The sequence below is a fragment of the Oncorhynchus kisutch genome, linkage group LG5, assembly GCF_002021735.2.
Source record: "Oncorhynchus kisutch isolate 150728-3 linkage group LG5, Okis_V2, whole genome shotgun sequence".
NCBI lineage: Eukaryota > Metazoa > Chordata > Actinopteri > Salmoniformes > Salmonidae > Oncorhynchus > Oncorhynchus kisutch.
Genome location: NC_034178.2, coordinates 78,554,807 through 78,578,192, shown reverse-complemented (window position 1 = coordinate 78,578,192; position 23,386 = coordinate 78,554,807). Strand labels below are relative to the sequence as shown.

Below are 23,386 nucleotides of genomic sequence, written 5' to 3'. Positions count from 1 at the left end.
AATGGTTTGTCCTCTGACAAATCAACTGTAAATTTCGGTGTTCCTCAAGGTTCCGTTTTAGGACCACTATTGTTTTCACTATATATTTTACCTCTTGGGGATGTTATCTGAAAACATAATGTTAACTTTCACTGCTATGCGGATGACACACAGCTGTACATTTCAATGAAACATGGTGAAGCCCCAAAATTGCCCTCGCTAGAAGCATGTGTTTCAGACATAAGGAAGTGGATGGCTGCAAACTTTCTACTTTTAAACTCGGACAAAACAGAGATGCTTGTTCTAGGTCCCAAGAAACAAAGAGATCTTCTGTTGAATCTGACAATTAATCTTAATGGTTGTACAGTCGTCTCAAATAAAACTGTGAAGGACCTCGGCATTACTCTGGACCCTGATCTCTCTTTTGAAGAACATATCAAGACCATTTCAAGGACAGCTTTTTTCCATCTACGTAACATTGCAAAAATCAGAAACTTTCTGTCCAAAAATGATGCAGAAAAATTAATCCATGCTTTTGTCACTTCTAGGTTAGACTACTGCAATGCTCTACTTTCCGGCTACCCGGATAAAGCACTAAATAAACTTCAGTTGGTGCTAAATAAAGCTGCTATAATCCTGACTAGAACCAAAAAGTTGATCATATTACTCCAGTGCTAGCCTCTCTACACTGGCTTCCTGTCAAAGCAAGGGCTGATTTCAAGGTTTTACTGCTAACCTACACAGCATTACATGGGCTTGCTCCTACCTATCTCTCTGATTTGGTCCTGCCGTACATACCTACACGTACGCTGCGGTCACAAGACGCAGGCCTCCTAATTGTCCCTAGAATTTCTAAGCAAACAGCTGGGGGCAGGGCTTTCTCCTATAGAGCTCCATTTTTATGGAACGGTCTGCCTACCCATGTCAGAGACGCAAACTCGGTCTCAACCTTTAAGTCTTTACTGAAGACTCATCTCTTCAGTGGGTCATATGATTGAGTGTAGTCTGGCCCAGGAGTGGGAAGGTGAACGGAAAGGCTCTGGAGAAACGAACCGCCCTTGCTGTCTCTGCCTGGCCGGTTCCCCTCTTTCCACTGGGATTCTCTGCCTCTAACCCTATTACAGGGGCTGAGTCACTGGCTTACTGGGGCCCTCTCAAGCCGTCCCTGGAAGGGGTGTGTCACCTGAGTGGGTTGATTCACTGATGTGGTCATCCTGTCTGGGTTGGCGCCCCCCCTTGGGTTGTGCCATGGCGGAGATCTTTGTGGGCTATACTCGGCCCTGTCTCAGGATGGTAAGTTGGTGGTTGAAGATATCCCTCTAGTGGTGTGGGGGCTGTGCTTTGGCAAAGTGGGTGGGGTTATATCCTTCCTGTTTGGCCCTGTCCGGGGGTGTCCTCGGATGGGTCCACAGTGTCTCCTGACCCCTCCTGTCTCAGCCTCCAGTATTTATGCTGCAGTAGTTTATGTGTCAGGGGGCTAGGGTCAGTTTGTTATATCTGGAGTACTTCTCCTGTCCTATTCGGTGTCCTATGTGAATCTAAGTGTGCGTTCTCTAATTCTCTCCTTCTCTCTCTCGGGGGACCTGAGCCCTAGGACCATGCCCCAGGATTACCTGACATGATGACTCCTTGCTGTCCCCAGTTCACCTGGCCGTGCTGCTGCTCCAGTTTCAACTGTTCTGCCTTCTTATTATTCGAACATGCTGATCATTTATGAACATTTGAACATCTTGGCCATGTTCTGTTTTAATCTCCACCCGGCACAGCCAGAAGAGGACTGGCCACCCCACATATGCTCTCTCTAATTCTCTCTTTTTTTCTCTCTCTCTCGGAGGACCTGAGCCCTAGGACCATGCCCCAGGACTACCTGACATGATGACTCCTTGCTGCCCCCAGTCCATCTGACTGTGCTGCTGCTCCAGTTTCAACTGTTCTGCCTTATTATTATACGACCATGCTGGTAATTTATGAACATTTGAACATCTTGGCCATGTTCTGTTATAATCTGCACCCGGCAAAGCCAGAAGAGGACTGGCCACCCCACATAGCCTGGTTCCTCTCTAGGGTTCTTCCTAGGTTTTGGCCTTTCTAGGGAGTTTTTCCTAGCCACCGTGCTTCTACACCTGCATTGCTTGCTGCTTGGGGTTTTAGGCTGGGTTTCTGTACAGCACTTTGAGATATCAGCTGATGTACGAAGGGCTATATAAATAAATTTGATTTGATTTGATTTGAATAAAACTGGTCTTCTTCAGACTAGTGGAGTATCTGGAGCATCAGCATTTGTGGTTTCGACCACAGGCTCAAAAAGGCCAGAAAGAAAGTATTTTCTTCTGAAACTCGTCACTCTATTCTTGTTCTGAGAAATGAAGGCTATTCCAAGTGAGAAACTGCCAAGAAACTGAAGATCTCACCAACATCTTTCACAGAACAGAGCAAAGTGGCTCTAACCAGAATAGAAAGAGGAGTGGGGGGCCCCGGTGTACATCTGAGCAAGAGGAAAAGTACATTAGAGTGTCTAGTTTGAGAAACGGACACCTCACAAGTCCTCAATATCTCAGACTGGCCAATAAAATGGGGCGGCAGGGTAGTCTAGTGGTTAGAGCGTTTGACTAGTAACCGGAAGGTTGCAAGTTCAAACCCCCGAGCTGACAAGGTACAAATCTGTCATTCTGCCCCTGAACAGGCAGTTAACCCACTGTTCCTAGGCCGTCATTGAAAATAAGAAATTGTACTTAACTGACTTGTCTAGTTAAATAAAGGTAAAAGAAAAAAAGAAGAAGAAAAAAAGAAAAGATTAAGATGGGCAAAAGAACACAGACACTGGACAGAGGAACTCAACTCCCGGAGTTGCCTCTTCACTGTTGACGTTGAGCCGTTTCCAAATACAATAGTAATTTACAACATTAACAATGTCTACTCTGTACACATTTCTAAGTGACCCCAAACTTATGAACGGTAGTGCACCTGTGATGGGTGTCACCCTGGTAGTAGTTGTACGTTGTTATACAGTACCCAGTAGTAGTTGTAGGTTGTTATACAGTACCCAGTAGTAGTTGTAGGTTGTTATACAGTACCCAGTAGTAGTTGTAGGTTGTTATACAGTACCCAGTAGTAATTGTATTTCCACCATTCCCGTGGATTACCAGGTCCTCCGGGAGGTGTTCAGTAGAGCCCGGGCTACTTCGCGGCTCCCGCACCGACCATATGACTGCGGGATTGATCTTCTGCCAGGCACCACTCCGCCCTGGGGATGACTGTACCCTCTGTAGGGTCCGGAGACCAAGGCTATGGAGACCTATATTGAGGACTCCCTAGCTGCTGGGTTCATCCGTTGTTCTGCCTCTCCAGCCGGCACAGGGTTCTTCTTTGTGGAGAAGAAGGACAAAACCCTGCGCCCGTGCATCGACTACTGAGGTCTCAACGACATCATGGTGAAGAACCGCTACCTGCTGCCTCTCATCTCCTCGGCCTTCGAGCTACTCCAGGGAGCCACTATGTTCTCCAAGCTGGACCTACAGAACGCCTACCACCTGGTGTGGAGATGGGAAGGGGATGAGTGGAAAACTGCCTTCAACGTGGCCAGTGGTCACTAAGAGTATCTGGTCATGCTTTTTGGCCTCACCAACGCCCCTGCTGTGCTCCAGGCTGGTTAATGATGTTCTCCGCGACATGTTGAACCGTTTCGTCTTCGTCTACCTCGATGACAACCTCGTCTTCTCCCGCTCCACCCAAGAACACTTCCGACAGGTTCTCCAACATCTCCTGGAGAACCAGCTTTTTGGAAAAGCAGAAAAATGCGAATTCCATCGCTCCACCATCCCCTTCCTTGGTTACATCATCGCTGCAGGGAATGTACAGATGGATCCCAGGAAGGTGAGAGCAGTAGTTAGTGGATTGGCCCCAGCCTACATTCAGAGTACAGCTGCAGCGTTTCCTGGGATTTACAACTTTTACAGCCGCTTTATCCGGGGTTACAGACCCTGGCGTCTCCCCTGTCTGCACTCACCTCTCCTAAGGTTCTGTTCACATGGTCCCCAGCTGCTGAACGGTCATTCTGGCATCTAAAACACCGCTTCACCACAGCTCCCATCTTAGTTCATCCTGACCCGTCCCACCGGTTAGTGGTGGAACCGATGCTTCGAATGTCGGAGTGGGGGCTGTCCTGTCCCAGCAGGCAGCCCTGGACCTCAAGTTACTTCCCTGCACCTTCTTCTCCCACCACCTTAACGCCACGGGGAGGAACTACAATATGGGGAATCGTGAGCTTCTCGCAGTGAAGATGGCGTTGGAGGAGTGGAGGCACTGGCTGGAGGGGGAGGAACATCCTTTCATTGTGTGGACCAGCCACAAGAACCTGGAATATCTCTGCATTGCCAAGCGCCCCAATTCCAGGCAAGCTAGGTGGGCCCTACTGTTCACCTGGTTCAACTTCTCCCTCTCATACTGGCCGGGATCCAAGAATGTCAAGCCGGATGCGCTGTCATGCCGCTATAGCCCCACGGCTACTACCTCTGAACCATCTGTCCCACTTTGTGCCTGGCAACGGCACTCAGCTGGGGAATAGGGAAGCACGTTCGTGAGGCGCAGCGTTCCCAGCCGAACCCTGAGGGGGCCTTGATAACCTGACGCGGTCCCACTCCTCCAGACTTGGGGAATAGGGAAGCATGTTCGTGAGGTGCAGCGTTCCCAGCCGAACCCTGAGAGGGCCTTGATAACCTGACGCGGTCCCACTCCTCCAGGCTTGGGGAATAGGGAAGCATGTTCGTGAGGCGCAGCGTTCCCAGCCGAACCCTGAGGGGGCCTTGATAACCTGACGCGGTCCCACTCCTCCAGGTTTGCCTGCCACCCGGGCTCCAGTCACACCCTTGCTTTTGTGCGACAACGCTTTTGGTGGCCTACCATGGTCCCTGACATCTCGTATTCATCGCCGCTTGCATGGTTTGTGATCAAAACAAGACTCCTCAGCAAACTCCGACTGGTCTCCTCCAACCTCTGCCGGTCGCTCACCGTCCCTGGTCTCATATCCCCCTGGACTTTGTCACGGGTCTTCTCCCACCTGATGGCATCACCACCATCCTGACTGTGGTGGATCGGTTTTCCAAAACCGCCCACTTCATTCCTCTCCAAAACTACCCTCTGCCAAAGAGACGGCCCAGTTCATGGTGCAGTACGTCTTCCGGATCTGAGTTAATTTGGGGTTCTATTTAATCCGTATCGCTGAAATGTTACAATTTAAAGGGAATTTCTGATTGAGCCGATATGCATCATTTCCCGTGAATGCAGTCTACTCTAATGCTGGAACATTTTCTCAAATGTCAATCAGGCTACAATGCAGAACTTCAGCTTTACAGATTGAATTGAGTCCCAGTAGAAAATGTGCCCAACTAGCCCGGGTGCCCAAAAAGATATGGTCTACTGGCCTGGCTGGCCAGTAGGTTCCATCTAGGTTCCATCTGTGGTATAGTAACTACAGTATAACTCATGTTACTACATCATGGTCACTTCCTGATTTCAATGGGCAGTACTACTGCGTTGAGGGCTGTGGTATAGTAACTACTACTCACCATGTTGTGGGTCGCTGCAGGACTCCAAGGTGCTCAGTAAGATCTTCCCCAGGGAGCGTCGGGACACGTTGAGGTCTCTGAGCTGGTGGAGGAGCTGTAGAACATCACGCAACTTCTCCTCCACTAGGGACAGACACACCTATAGGACCAACACAACAATAAAATATATGATATGTATGATGGACATAAACATATCAATATGTTATAACAACAATATAAAGCATGTATACTAGACCTGTCTCCTCAGCTTATATACAGTGGGGCAAAAAAGTATTTAGTCAGCCACCAATTGTGCAAGTTCTCCCACTTAAAAAGATGAGAGAGGCCTGTAATTTTCTTCATAGGTACACTTCAACTATGACAGACAAAATGAGGAAAAAAATCCGGAAAATCACATTGTAGGATTTTTTATGTATTTATTAGTAAATTATGGTGGAAAATAAGTACCAGTCAAAAGTTTGGACACACCTAGTCATTCCAGAGTTTTTCTTTATTGTGTCTTTGTGAGACGCAGAGCAAGTGAAAGGATGATCTCTGCATGTGTCGTTCCAACCGTGAAGCATGGAGGGGGAGGTGTGATGGTGTGAGGGAGCTTTGCTGGTGACACTGTGGGTGATTTATTTAGAATTCAAGGCACACTTAACCAGCATGGCTACCACAGCATTATGCAGCGATACGTCGTACCATCTGGTTTGCACTTAGAGGGACTATCATATGATTTTCAACAGGACAATGACCCAACACACCTCCAGGCTTTTTGACCAGGAAGGAGAGCAATGAAGTGCTGCATCAGATCACCTGGACTCCACAATAATCTGACCTCAACCCAATTGAGATGGTTTGGGATGAGTTGGAACGCACAGTGAAGGAAAAGCAGCCAACAAGTGTTCAGCATATGAGGGAACTCCTTCCAGACTGTTGAAGCTGGTTGAGAAAATACCAAGAGTGTGCAAAGCTGTCATCAAGGCGGCTATTTTGAAGAATATAACATATAAAATGTATTTTGATTTGTTTAATTAACACTTTTTTGGTTACTATATTTGATTTGATTTATACCACCTTTAGTTAACCAGGTAGGCTAGTTGAGAACAAGTTCTCATTTACAACTGCGACCTGGCCAAGATAAAGCTGCTGCGCCTTCTTCACGATGCTGTCTGTGTGAGTGGACCAATTCAGTTTGTCTGTGATGTGTATGCCGAGGAACTTAAAACTTGCTACCCTCTCCACTACTGTTCCATCGATGTGGATAGGGGGGTGTTCCCTCTGCTGTTTCCTGAAGTCCACAATCATCTCCTTAGTTTTGTTGACGTTGAGTGTGAGGTTATTTTCCTGACACCACACTCCGAGGGCCCTCACCTCCTCCCTGTAGGCCATCTCGTCGTTGTTGGTAATCAAGCCTACCACTGTTGTGTCGTCCGCAAACTTGATGATTGAGATGGAGGCGTGCGTGGCCATGCAGTCGTGGGTAAGCAGGGAGTACAGGAGAGGGCTCAGAACGCACCCTTGTGGGGCCCCAGTGTTGAGGATCAGCGGGGAGGAGATGTTGTTGCCTACCCTCACCACCTGGGGGCGGCCCGTCAGGAAGTCCAGTACCCAGTTGCACAAGGCGGGGTCGAGACCCAGGGTCTCGAGCTTGATGACGAGCTTGGAGGGTACTATGGTGTTGAATGCCGAGCTGTAGTCGATGAACAGCATTCTCACATAGGTATTCCTCTTGTCCAGATGGGTTAGGGCAGTGTGCAGTGTGGTTGAGATTGCATCGTCTGTGGACCTATTTGGGCGGTAAGCAAATTGGAGTGGGTCTAGGGTGTCAGGTAGGGTGGAGGTGATATGGTCCTTGACTAGTCTCTCAAAGCACTTCATGATGATGGAAGTGAGTGCTACGGGGCGGTAGTCGTTTAGCTCAGTTACCTTAGCTTTCTTGGGAACAGGAACAATGGTGGCCCTCTTGAAGCATGTGGGAACAGCAGACTGGTATAGGGATTGATTGAATATGTCCGTAAACACATCGGCCAGCTGGTCTGCGCATGCTCTGAGGGCGCGGCTGGGGATGCCGTCTGGGCCTGCAGCCTTGCGAGGGTTAACACGTTTAAATGTCTTACTCACCTCGGCTGCAGTGAAGGAGAGACCGCATGTTTTCGTTGCAGGCCGTGTCAGTGGCACTGTATTGTCCTCAAAGCGGGCAAAAAAGTTATTTAGTCTGCCTGGGAGCAAGACATCCTGGTCCGTGACTGGGCTGGATTTCTTCCTGTAGTCCGTGACTGACTGTAGACCCTGCCACATGCCTCTTGTGTCTGAGCCGTTGAATTGAGATTCTACTTTGTCTCTGTACTGACGCTTAGCTTGTTTGATAGCCTTGCGGAGGGAATAGCTGCACTGTTTGTATTCGGTCATGTTACCAGACACCTTGCCCTGATTAAAAGCAGTGGTTCGCGCTTTCAGTTCCACACGAATGCTGCCATCAATCCACGGTTTATGGTTAGGGAATGTTTTAATCGTTGCTATGGGAACGACATCTTCAACGCACGTTCTAATGAACTCGCACACCGAATCAGCATATTCGTCAATATTGTTATCTGGCGCAATATGAAACATGTCCCAGTCCACGTGATGGAAGCAGTCTTGGAGTGTGGAGTCAGCTTGGTCGGACCAGCGTTGGACAGACCTCAGCGTGGGAGCCTCTTGTTTTAGTTTCTGTCTGTAGGCAGGGATCAACAAAATTGAGTCGTGGTCAGCTTTTCCGAAACGGGGGCGGGGCAGGGCCTTATATGCGTCGCGGAAGTTAGAGTAACAATGATCCAAGGTCTTTCCACCCCTGGTGGAACTAGGCCATGGTGGCGAAGTAATATAGCAATTACAATATAGCAATTAAACACTGGAATGGTAGATGTGCAGAAGAAGAATGTGCAAGGAGAGATACTGGGATGCAAAGGAGCAAGATAAATAAATAAATACAGTATGGGGTGGAGGTAGATTGGATTGGCTATTTACAGATGAGCTATGTACAGGTGCAGTGATCGGTGATCTGCTCTGACAGCTGGTGCTTAAAGCTAGTGAGGGAGGTAAGAGTCTCCAGCTTCAGAGATTTTTGCAGTTCGTTCCAGTCATTGGCAGCAGAGAACTGGACGGAGAGGTGGCCAAAGGAAGAATTGGCTTTGGGGGTGACCAGTGAGATATACCTGCTGGAGTGTGTGCAACTATTGTGACCAGTGAGCTGAGATAAGGCTGGGCTTTACCTAGCAGAGACTTGTAGATGACCTGGAGCCAGTGGGTTTGGCGATGAGTATGAAGCGAGGGCCAGTCAACGAAAGCATAAAGGTCACAGTGGTGGGTAGTATATGGGGCTTTGGTGACAAAACGGATGGCACTGTGATAGACTGCATCCAATTTGTGAGTAGAGTGTTGGAGGCTATTTTGTAAATGACATCGCCAAAGTCGAGGATCGGTAGGATGATCAGTTTTACGAGGGTATGTTTGGCAGCATGAGTGAAGGATGCTTTTTTTGCGAAATAGGAAGCCGATTTTAGATTTCATTTTTGATTGGAGATGTTTAATGTGAGTCTGGAAGGAGAGTTTACAGTTAACCAGACATCTAGGTATTTGTAGTTGTCCACATATTCTGGGGCAGCAGCATAGCCTAGTGGTTAGAGCATTGGACTAGTAACTGAAAGGTTTTAAGATTAAATCCCCGAGCTGACAAGGTACAAATCTGTTGTTCTGCCCCTGAACGAGGCAGTTAACCTACTGTTCCTAGGCCATCATTGAAAATAAGAATTTGTTCTCAACTGACTTGCCAAGGTAAATACAATTTTAAGTCAGAACTGAGTCTGTGTAGTGATGCTGGACGGGCAGGTGCGGTTGAAGAGCATGCATTTAGTTTTACGGAATGAGAGTTGTATGGCATTGAAGCTCATCTGGCGGTTAGTTAACACAGTGTCCAAAGAAGGGCCAGAGGTATACAGAATGGTGTCGTCTGCATAGAGGTGGATCAAAGAATCACCATCAGCGAGAGCGACATCATTGATGTATACAGAGAAGAGAGTCGGCCTGGTTCTACATTTTTTGAATGGAGCATGCTTATTTATTTACTTTTAAAGAATAACCAGGCATCCTCTACTGACGGGAAGAGGTCAATGTCATTCCAGGATACCCCGGCCATGTCAATTAGAAAGGCCTGTTCGCTGAAGTGTTTTAGGGAGTGTTTGACAATGATGAGGGGTGCTCGTTTGACCGCAGACCCATTACAGACGCAGGCAATGAGGCAGTGATCGCTGAGATCCTGTTTGAAGACAGCAGAGGTGTATGTAGAGGGCAGGTTGGTCAAGATGATGTCTATGAGGGTGCTCAGGGTTACAGATTTGTGTGCAGAGGGTCCCTGGTTCGAGCCCGGGTATGGGCGAGGGGACGGTCTAAAGTTATACTGTTACACTAGCACTAGAGATGCAGTGTCTTAGACCACTGCACCACTTGGGAGCAGTACCACATAAGGACAAAGAAAAAACTGGCTTTTAGACATTTTTCCAAATGTAACAACACATCCACCACGCTAATCCTCACCAAAATACGTCATGAAGAGGGCACGACAACTCATCTTCCCCTTAGGAGGCTGAAAAGATTTGGCATGGGCCCTCAGATCCTCAAAAAGTTCTACAGCTGTGCCATTGAAAATATCTTGACTGGCTGCATCACCACTTGGTATGGCACTACATACGCTGCTCTCTCACACACACACACACACACACACACACACACACACACACACACACACACACACACACACACACACACACACACACACACACACACACACACACACACACACACACACACACACACACACTACATACGCTGCTCACACACACACACATGCATATTGGTGCCACACACACTCACACAGACACATCTGTTTATTATCTATCCTGATTGTCTAGTCACTTTACCCCTACCTACATGTACATATTACCTACCCTACTACCAACACTGCTGTTACTCTGCCGGGGCGGCAGGGTAGCCTAGTGGTTAGAGCGTTGGACTAGTAACCGGAAGGTTGTGAGTTCAAACCCCTGAGCTGACAAGGTACAAATCTGTCGTTCTGCCCCTGAACAGGCAGTTAACCCACTGTTCCCAGGCCGTCATTGAAAATAAGAATGTGTTCTTAACTGACTTGCCTGATTAAATAAAGGTAACACATTATCTATCCTGATTGTCTAGTCACTTTACCCCTACCTACATGTACATATTACCTACCCTACTACCAACACTGCTGTTACTCTGTTTATTATCTATCCTGATTGTCTAGTCACTTTACCCCTACCTACATGTACATATTACCTCAACTACCAACACTGCTGTTACTCTGTTTATTATCTATCCTGATTGACTAGTCACTTTACCCCTACCTACATGTACATATTACCAACACTGCTGTTACTCTGTTTATTATCTATCCTGATTGTCTAGTCACTTTACCCCTACGTACATGTACATATTACCTCAACTACCAACACTGCTGTTACTCTGTTTATTATCTATCCTGATTGTCTAGTCACTTTACCCCTACCTACATGTACATATTACCTCAACTACCAACACTGCTGTTACTCTGTTTATTATCTATCCTGATTGACTAGTCACTTTACCCCTACCTACATGTACATATTACCTCAACTACCAACACTGCTGTTACTCTGTTTATTATCTATCCTGATTGACTAGTCACTTTACCCCTACCTACATGTACATATTACCAACACTGCTGTTACTCTGTTTATTATCTATCCTGATTGTCTAGTCACTTTACCCCTACCTACATGTACATATACCTCGTACCCCTCCACATTGACTCAGTACCGGTACGTTTTGTATATATCCTCATGACTACCTCGTACCCCTCCACATTGACTCAGTACTGGTACTCCTTGTATATATCCTCATGACTACCTCGTACCCCTCCACATTGACTCAGTACCGGTACGTTTTGTATATATCCTCATGACTACCTCGTACCCCTCCACATTAACTCAGTACTGGTACTCCTTGTATATATCCTCATGACTACCTCGTACCCCTCCACATTGACTCAGTACCGGTACGTTTTGTATATATCCTCATTACTACCTCATACCCCTCCACATTGACTCAGTACTGGTACTCCTTGTATATATCCTCATGACTACCTCGTACCCCTCCACATTGACTCAGTACCGGTACGTTTTGTATATATCCTCATGACTACCTCGTACCCCTCCACATTGACTCAGTACCGGTACGTTTTGTATATATCCTCATGACTACCTCGTACCACTCCACATTGACTCAGTACTGGTACTCCTTGTATATATCCTCATGACTACCTCGTACCCCTCCACATTAACTCAGTACCGGTACGTTTTGTATATATCCTCATTACTACCTCGTACCCCTCCACATTGACTCAGTACTGGTACTCCTTGTATATATCCTCATTACTACCTCGTACCCCTCCACATTGACTCAGTACCGGTACGTTTTGTATATATCCTCATTACTACCTCGTACCCCTCCACATTGACTCAGTACTGGTACTCCTTGTATATATCCTCATGACTACCTCGTACCCCTCCACATTGACTCAGTACCGGTACGTTTTGTATATATCCTCATGACTACCTCGTACCCCTCCATATTGACTCAGTACTGGTACTCCTTGTATATATCCTCATGACTACCTCGTACCCCTCCACATTGACTCAGTACCGGTACGTTTTGTATATATCCTCATGACTACCTCGTACCCCTCCACATTGACTCAGTACCGGTACGTTTTGTATATATCCTCATGACTACCTCGTACCCCTCCACATTGACTCAGTACCGGTACGTTTTGTATATATCCTCATGACTACCTCGTACCCCTCCACATTAACTCAGTACCGGTACGTTTTGCATATATCCTCATGACTACCTCGTACCCCTCCACATTTACTCAGTACCGGTACGTTTTGTATATATCCTCATTACTACCTCATACCCCTCCACATTGACTCATCACTGGTACTCCTTGTATATATCCTCATGACTACCTCGTACCCCTCCACATTGACTCAGTACCGGTACGTTTTGTATATATCCTCATGACTACCTCGTACCCCTCCACATTGACTCAGTACTGGTACTCCTTGTATATATCCTCATGACTACCTCGTACCCCTCCACATTGACTCAGTACCGGTACGTTTTGTATATATCCTCATGACTACCTCGTACCCCTCCACATTAACTCAGTACTGGTACTCCTTGTATATATCCTCATGACTACCTCGTACCCCTCCACATTGACTCAGTACCGGTACGTTTTGTATATATCCTCATTACTACCTCATACCCCTCCACATTGACTCAGTACTGGTACTCCTTGTATATATCCTCATGACTACCTCGTACCCCTCCACATTGACTCAGTACCGGTACGTTTTGTATATATCCTCATGACTACCTCGTACCCCTCCACATTGACTCAGTACCGGTACGTTTTGTATATATCCTCATGACTACCTCGTACCACTCCACATTGACTCAGTACTGGTACTCCTTGTATATATCCTCATGACTACCTCGTACCCCTCCACATTAACTCAGTACCGGTACGTTTTGTATATATCCTCATTACTACCTCGTACCCCTCCACATTGACTCAGTACTGGTACTCCTTGTATATATCCTCATTACTACCTCGTACCCCTCCACATTGACTCAGTACCGGTACGTTTTGTATATATCCTCATTACTACCTCGTACCCCTCCACATTGACTCAGTACTGGTACTCCTTGTATATATCCTCATGACTACCTCGTACCCCTCCACATTGACTCAGTACCGGTACGTTTTGTATATATCCTCATGACTACCTCGTACCCCTCCACATTGACTCAGTACTGGTACTCCTTGTATATATCCTCATGACTACCTCGTACCCCTCCACATTGACTCAGTACCGGTACGTTTTGTATATATCCTCATGACTACCTCGTACCCCTCCACATTGACTCAGTACCGGTACGTTTTGTATATATCCTCATGACTACCTCGTACCCCTCCACATTGACTCAGTACTGGTACGTTTTGTATATATCCTCATGACTACCTCGTACCCCTCCACATTAACTCAGTACCGGTACGTTTTGCATATATCCTCATGACTACCTCGTACCCCTCCACATTTACTCAGTACCGGTACGTTTTGTATATATCCTCATTACTACCTCATACCCCTCCACATTGACTCATCACTGGTACTCCTTGTATATATCCTCATGACTACCTCGTACCCCTCCACATTGACTCAGTACCGGTACGTTTTGTATATATCCTCATTACTACCTCGTACCCCTCCACATTGACTCAGTACTGGTACTCCTTGTATATATCCTCATGACTACCTCGTACCCCTCCACATTGACTCAGTACCGGTACGTTTTGTATATATCCTCATGACTACCTCGTACCCCTCCACATTGACTCAGTACTGGTACTCCTTGTATATATCCTCATGACTACCTCGTACCCCTCCACATTGACTCAGTACCGGTACGTTTTGTATATATCCTCATTACTACCTCGTACCCCTCCACATTGACTCAGTACTGGTACTCCTTGTATATATCCTCATGACTACCTCGTACCCCTCCACATTGACTCAGTACCGGTACGTTTTGTATATATCCTCATTACTACCTCGTACCACTCCACATTGACTCAGTACTGGTACTCCTTGTATATATCCTCATGACTACCTCGTACCCCTCCACATTGACTCAGTACCGGTACGTTTTGTATATATCCTCATGACTACCTCGTACCCCTCCACATTGACTCAGTACCGGTACGTTTTGTATATATCCTCATTACTACCTCGTACCACTCCACATTGACTCAGTACTGGTACTCCTTGTATATATCCTCATGACTACCTCGTACCCCTCCACATTAACTCAGTACCGGTACGTTTTGTATATATCCTCATTACTACCTCGTACCCCTCCACATTGACTCAGTACTGGTACTCCTTGTATATATCCTCATTACTACCTCGTACCCCTCCACATTGACTCAGTACCGGTACGTTTTGTATATATCCTCATTACTACCTCGTACCCCTCCACATTGACTCAGTACTGGTACTCCTTGTATATATCCTCATGACTACCTCGTACCCCTCCACATTGACTCAGTACCGGTACGTTTTGTATATATCCTCATGACTACCTCGTACCCCTCCACATTGACTCAGTACTGGTACTCCTTGTATATATCCTCATGACTACCTCGTACCCCTCCACATTGACTCAGTACCGGTACGTTTTGTATATATCCTCATGACTACCTCGTACCCCTCCACATTGACTCAGTACCGGTACGTTTTGTATATATCCTCATGACTACCTCGTACCCCTCCACATTAACTCAGTACCGGTACGTTTTGCATATATCCTCATGACTACCTCGTACCCCTCCACATTTACTCAGTACCGGTACGTTTTGTATATATCCTCATTACTACCTCATACCCCTCCACATTGACTCATCACTGGTACTCCTTGTATATATCCTCATGACTACCTCGTACCCCTCCACATTGACTCAGTACCGGTACGTTTTGTATATATCCTCATGACTACCTCGTACCCCTCCACATTGACTCAGTACCGGTACGTTTTGTATATATCCTCATGACTACCTCGTACCCCTCCACATTGACTCAGTACCGGTACGTTTTGTATATATCCTCATGACTACCTCGTACCCCTCCACATTAACTCAGTACCGGTACGTTTTGCATATATCCTCATGACTACCTCGTACCCCTCCACATTTACTCAGTACCGGTACGTTTTGTATATATCCTCATTACTACCTCATACCCCTCCACATTGACTCATCACTGGTACTCCTTGTATATATCCTCATGACTACCTCGTACCCCTCCACATTGACTCAGTACCGGTACGTTTTGTATATATCCTCATTACTACCTCGTACCCCTCCACATTGACTCAGTACTGGTACTCCTTGTATATATCCTCATGACTACCTCGTACCCCTCCACATTGACTCAGTACCGGTACGTTTTGTATATATCCTCATGACTACCTCGTACCCCTCCACATTGACTCAGTACTGGTACTCCTTGTATATATCCTCATGACTACCTCGTACCCCTCCACATTGACTCAGTACCGGTACGTTTTGTATATATCCTCATTACTACCTCGTACCCCTCCACATTGACTCAGTACTGGTACTCCTTGTATATATCCTCATGACTACCTCGTACCCCTCCACATTGACTCAGTACTGGTACTCCTTGTATATATCCTCATGACTACCTCGTACCCCTCCACATTGACTCAGTACCGGTACGTTTTGTATATATCCTCATGACTACCTCGTACCCCTCCACATTGACTCAGTACTGGTACTCCTTGTATATATCCTCATGACTACCTCGTACCCCTCCACATTGACTCAGTACCGGTACGTTTTGTATATATCCTCATTACTACCTCGTACCCCTCCACATTGACTCAGTACTGGTACTCCTTGTATATATCCTCATGACTACCTCGTACCCCTCCACATTGACTCAGTACCGGTACGTTTTGTATATATCCTCATTACTACCTCGTACCACTCCACATTGACTCAGTACTGGTACTCCTTGTATATATCCTCATGACTACCTCGTACCCCTTCACATTGACTCAGTACCGGTACGTTTTGTATATATCCTCATGACTACCTCGTACCCCTCCACATTGACTCAGTACCGGTACGTTTTGTATATATCCTCATTACTACCTCGTACCACTCCACATTGACTCAGTACTGGTACTCCTTGTATATATCCTCATGACTACCTCGTACCCCTCCACATTAACTCAGTACCGGTACGTTTTGTATATATCCTCATGACTACCTCGTACCCCTCCACATTGACTCAGTACTGGTACTCCTTGTATATATCCTCATTACTACCTCGTACCCCTCCACATTGACTCAGTACCGGTACGTTTTGTATATATCCTCATTACTACCTCGTACCCCTCCACATTGACTCAGTACTGGTACTCCTTGTATATATCCTCATGACTACCTCGTACCCCTCCACATTGACTCAGTACCGGTACGTTTTGTATATATCCTCATGACTACCTCGTACCCCTCCACATTGACTCAGTACTGGTACTCCTTGTATATATCCTCATGACTACCTCGTACCCCTCCACATTGACTCAGTACCGGTACGTTTTGTATATATCCTCATGACTACCTCGTACCCCTCCACATTGACTCAGTACCGGTACGTTTTGTATATATCCTCATGACTACCTCGTACCCCTCCACATTAACTCAGTACCGGTACGTTTTGCATATATCCTCATGACTACCTCGTACCCCTCCACATTTACTCAGTACCGGTACGTTTTGTATATATCCTCATTACTACCTCATACCCCTCCACATTGACTCATCACTGGTACTCCTTGTATATATCCTCATGACTACCTCGTACCCCTCCACATTGACTCAGTACCGGTACGTTTTGTATATATCCTCATGACTACCTCGTACCCCTCCACATTGACTCAGTACCGGTACGTTTTGTATATATCCTCATGACTACCTCGTACCCCTCCACATTGACTCAGTACCGGTACGTTTTGTATATATCCTCATGACTACCTCGTACCCCTCCACATTAACTCAGTACCGGTACGTTTTGCATATATCCTCATGACTACCTCGTACCCCTCCACATTTACTCAGTACCGGTACGTTTTGTATATATCCTCATTACTACCTCATACCCCTCCACATTGACTCATCACTGGTACTCCTTGTATATATCCTCATGACTACCTCGTACCCCTCCACATTGACTCAGTACCGGTACGTTTTGTATATATCCTCATTACTACCTCGTACCCCTCCACATTGACTCAGTACTGGTACTCCTTGTATATATCCTCATGACTACCTCGTACCCCTCCACATTGACTCAGTACCGGTACGTTTTGTATATATCCTCATGACTACCTCGTACCCCTCCACATTGACTCAGTACTGGTACTCCTTGTATATATCCTCATGACTACCTCGTACCCCTCCACATTGACTCAGTACCGGTACGTTTTGTATATATCCTCATTACTACCTCGTACCCCTCCACATTGACTCAGTACTGGTACTCCTTGTATATATCCTCATGACTACCTCGTACCCCTCCACATTGACTCAGTACCGGTACGTTTTGTATATATCCTCATTACTACCTCGTACCACTCCACATTGACTCAGTACTGGTACTCCTTGTATATATCCTCATGACTACCTCGTACCCCTCCACATTGACTCAGTACCGGTACGTTTTGTATATATCCTCATGACTACCTCGTACCCCTCCACATTGACTCAGTACCGGTACGTTTTGTATATATCCTCATTACTACCTCGTACCACTCCACATTGACTCAGTACTGGTACTCCTTGTATATATCCTCATGACTACCTCGTACCCCTCCACATTAACTCAGTACCGGTACGTTTTGTATATATCCTCATTACTACCTCGTACCCCTCCACATTGACTCAGTACTGGTACTCCTTGTATATATCCTCATTACTACCTCGTACCCCTCCACATTGACTCAGTACCGGTACGTTTTGTATATATCCTCATTACTACCTCGTACCCCTCCACATTGACTCAGTACTGGTACTCCTTGTATATATCCTCATGACTACCTCGTACCCCTCCACATTGACTCAGTACCGGTACGTTTTGTATATATCCTCATGACTACCTCGTACCCCTCCACATTGACTCAGTACTGGTACTCCTTGTATATATCCTCATGACTACCTCGTACCCCTCCACATTGACTCAGTACCGGTACGTTTTGTATATATCCTCATGACTACCTCGTACCCCTCCACATTGACTCAGTACCGGTACGTTTTGTATATATCCTCATGACTACCTCGTACCCCTCCACATTAACTCAGTACCGGTACGTTTTGCATATATCCTCATGACTACCTCGTACCCCTCCACATTTACTCAGTACCGGTACGTTTTGTATATATCCTCATTACTACCTCATACCCCTCCACATTGACTCATCACTGGTACTCCTTGTATATATCCTCATGACTACCTCGTACCCCTCCACATTGACTCAGTACCGGTACGTTTTGTATATATCCTCATTACTACCTCGTACCCCTCCACATTGACTCAGTACTGGTACTCCTTGTATATATCCTCATGACTACCTCGTACCCCTCCACATTGACTCAGTACCGGTACGTTTTGTATATATCCTCATGACTACCTCGTACCCCTCCACATTGACTCAGTACTGGTACTCCTTGTATATATCCTCATGACTACCTCGTACCCCTCCACATTGACTCAGTACCGGTACGTTTTGTATATATCCTCATGACTACCTCGTACCCCTCCACATTGACTCAGTACTGGTACTCCTTGTATATATCCTCATGACTACCTCGTACCCCTCCACATTGACTCAGTACCGGTACGTTTTGTATATATCCTCATGACTACCTCGTACCCCTCCACATTGACTCAGTACCGGTACGTTTTGTATATATCCTCATGACTACCTCGTACCCCTCCACATTAACTCAGTACCGGTACGTTTTGCATATATCCTCATGACTACCTCGTACCCCTCCACATTTACTCAGTACCGGTACGTTTTGTATATATCCTCATTACTACCTCATACCCCTCCACATTGACTCATCACTGGTACTCCTTGTATATATCCTCATGACTACCTCGTACCCCTCCACATTGACTCAGTACCGGTACGTTTTGTATATATCCTCATTACTACCTCGTACCCCTCCACATTGACTCAGTACTGGTACTCCTTGTATATATCCTCATGACTACCTCGTACCCCTCCACATTGACTCAGTACCGGTACGTTTTGTATATATCCTCATGACTACCTCGTACCCCTCCACATTGACTCAGTACTGGTACTCCTTGTATATATCCTCATGACTACCTCGTACCCCTCCACATTGACTCAGTACCGGTACGTTTTGTATATATCCTCATTACTACCTCGTACCCCTCCACATTGACTCAGTACTGGTACTCCTTGTATATATCCTCATGACTACCTCGTACCCCTCCACATTGACTCAGTACCGGTACGTTTTGTATATATCCTCATTACTACCTCGTACCACTCCACATTGACTCAGTACTGGTACTCCTTGTATATATCCTCATGACTACCTCGTACCCCTCCACATTGACTCAGTACCGGTACGTTTTGTATATATCCTCATGACTACCTCGTACCCCTCCACATTGACTCAGTACTGGTACTCCTTGTATATATCCTCATGACTACCTCGTACCCCTCCACATTAACTCAGTACCGGTACGTTTTGTATATATCCTCATGACTACCTCGTACCCCTCCACATTGACTCAGTACCGGTACGTTTTGTATATATCCTCATGACTACCTCGTACCCCTCCACATTGACTCAGTACTGGTACTCCTTGTATATATCCTCATGACTACCTCGTACCCCTCCACATTGACTCAGTACTGGTACTCCTTGTATATATCCTCATGACTACCTCGTACCCCTCCACATTGACTCAGTACTGGTACTCCTTGTATATATCCTCATGACTACCTCGTACCCCTCCACATTAACTCAGTACCGGTACGTTTTGTATATATCCTCATGACTACCTCGTACCCCTCCACATTGACTCAGTACCGGTACGTTTTGTATATATCCTCATGACTACCTCGTACCCCTCCACATTGACTCAGTACCGGTACGTTTTGTATATATCCTCATGACTACCCTCGTACCCTTCCACATTAACTCAGTACCGGTACGTTTTGTATATATCCTCATGACTACCTCGTACCCCTCCACATTGACTCAGTACCGGTACGTTTTGTATATATCCTCATGACTACCTCGTACCCCTCCACATTGACTCAGTACCGGTACGTTTTGTATATATCCTCATTACTACGTCGTACCCCTCCACATTGACTCAGTACTGGTACTCCTTGTATATATCCTCATGACTACCTCGTACCCCTCCACATTGACTCAGTACCGGTACGTTTTGTATATATCCTCATGACTACCTCGTACCCCTCCACATTAACTCAGTACCGGTACGTTTTGTATATATCCTCATGACTACCTCGTACCCCTCCACATTGACTCAGTACCGGTACGTTTTGTATATATCCTCATGACTACCTCGTACCCCTCCACATTGACTCAGTACCGGTACGTTTTGTATATATCCTCATGACTACCTCGTACCCCTCCACATTGACTCAGTACTGGTACTCCTTGTATATATCCTCATGACTACCTCGTACCCCTCCACATTGACTCAGTACTGGTACTCCTTGTATATATCCTCATTACTACCTCGTACCACTCCACATTGACTCAGTACTGGTACTCCTTGTATATATCCTCATGACTACCTCGTACCCCTCCACATTGACTCAGTACTGGTACTCCTTGTATATATCCTCATGACTACCTCGTACCCCTCCACATTAACTCAGTACCGGTACGTTTTGTATATATCCTCATGACTACCCTCGTACCCCTCCACATTGACTCAGTACCGGTACGTTTTGTATATATCCTCATGACTACCTCGTACCCCTCCACATTGACTCAGTACCGGTACGTTTTGTATATATCCTCATGACTACCTCGTACCCTTCCACATTAACTCAGTACCGGTACGTTTTGTATATATCCTCATGACTACCTCGTACCCCTCCACATTGACTCAGTACCGGTACGTTTTGTATATATCCTCATGACTACCGTCGTACCCCTCCACATTGACTCAGTACCGGTACGTGTTGTATATATCCTCATTACTACGTCGTACCCCTCCACATTGACTCAGTACTGGTACTCCTTGTATATATCCTCATGACTACCTCGTACCCCTCCACATTGACTCAGTACCGGTACGTTTTGTATATATCCTCATGACTACCTCGTACCCCTCCACATTGACTCAGTACCGGTACGTTTTGTATATATCCTCATGACTACCTCGTACCCCTCCACATTGACTCAGTACCGGTACGTTTTGTATATATCCTCATGACTACCTCGTACCCCTCCACATTGACTCAGTACCGGTACGTTTTGTATATATCCTCATGAATACCTCGTACCCCTCCACATTGACTCAGTACCGGTACGTTTTGTATATATCCTCATGACTACCTCGTACCCCTCCACATTAACTCAGTACCGGTACGTTTTGTATATATCCTCATTACTACCTCGTACCCCTCCACATTGACTCAGTACTGGTACTCCTTGTATATATCCTCATGACTACCTCGTACCCCTCCACATTGACTCAGTACCGGTACGTTTTGTATATATCCTCATGACTACCTCGTACCCCTCCACATTGACTCAGTACTGGTACTCCTTGTATATATCCTCATGACTACCTCGTACCCCTCCACATTGACTCAGTACTGGTACTCCTTGTATATATCCTCATGACTACCTCGTACCCCTCCACATTGACTCAGTACTGGTACTCCTTGTATATATCCTCATGACTACCTCGTACCCCTCCACATTGACTCAGTACTGGTACTCCTTGTATGTATCCTCATGACCTACCTCGTACCCCTCCACATTGACTCAGTACCGGTACGTTTTGTATATATCCTCATGACTACCTCGTACCCCTCCACATTGACTCAGTACCGGTACGTTTTGTATATATCCTCATGACTACCTCGTACCCCTCCACATTGACTCAGTACCGGTACGTTTTGTATATATCCTCATGACTACCTCGTACCCCTCCACATTGACTCAGTACTGGTACTCCTTGTATATATCCTCATGACTACCTCGTACCCCCTCCACATTGACTCAGTACCGGTACGTTTTGTATATATCCCTCTACGACTACCCTCGTACCCCCTCCATACATTGACTCAGGTACCGGTACGTTTGGGTATATACCTACATGACTACCGTCGTTACCCCCTCCACATTACTCAGTACCGGTACGTGTTTGGTATATTACCTCCATGACTTACCTTCGTACCCCTCCACATTGAACTCAGTACTGTGTACTCCTTGTATATATCCTCATGGACTAACCTCGTACCCCTCACATTGCTCAGTATCTGGTATTCCTTGTATATATCCTCATGACTTACCTCGTACCCTCCACATTTGACTCAGTAGCCGGTACGTTTTGGTAAATCCTCATGACTACCTCGTACCCCTCCACATTGACTCAGTACCGGGTACGTTTTTGTATATATCGCTCATTACTACCTCGTACCACTCCACATTGATCTCAGTACTGGTACTCCTTGGTATATACGCTCATGACCACCTCAGTTACCCCTCCACATTAACTCAGTACCGGTACGTTTTGTATATTCCTCATTACTACCTCGTACCCCTCCACATTGACTCAGTACTGGTACTCCTTGTATATATCCTCATGACTACCTCGTACCCCTCCACATTAACTCAGTACCGGTACGTTTTGTATATATCCTCATGACTACCTCGTACCCCTCCACATTGACTCAGTACTGGTACTCCTTGTATATATCCTCATGACTAACCTCGTACCCCTCCACATTGACTCAGGATCCTGTACTCATTGTATCTATCCTCCAGGACTACCGCGTACCCCTCCACATTGACTCAGTACCGGTACGTTTTGTATATATCCTCATGACTACCTCGTACCCCT

At 46.2% G+C, this 23,386-nt stretch overlaps 1 protein-coding gene across 1 annotated transcript in view; it reads right to left on the bottom strand.

Annotated features, from left to right (window-relative positions):
* The window catches only part of LOC116374103 (EF-hand and coiled-coil domain-containing protein 1-like), a 55,174-nt gene that overhangs the window by 9,114 nt on the left and 22,674 nt on the right, over nucleotides 1–23,386 (bottom strand). Inside the window, exon 6 of the mRNA XM_031823892.1 lies at nucleotides 5,544–5,682. Coding sequence (XP_031679752.1) covers nucleotides 5,544–5,682 — 139 coding nt within the window. The remainder of the gene's footprint in view (nucleotides 1–5,543; nucleotides 5,683–23,386) is intronic.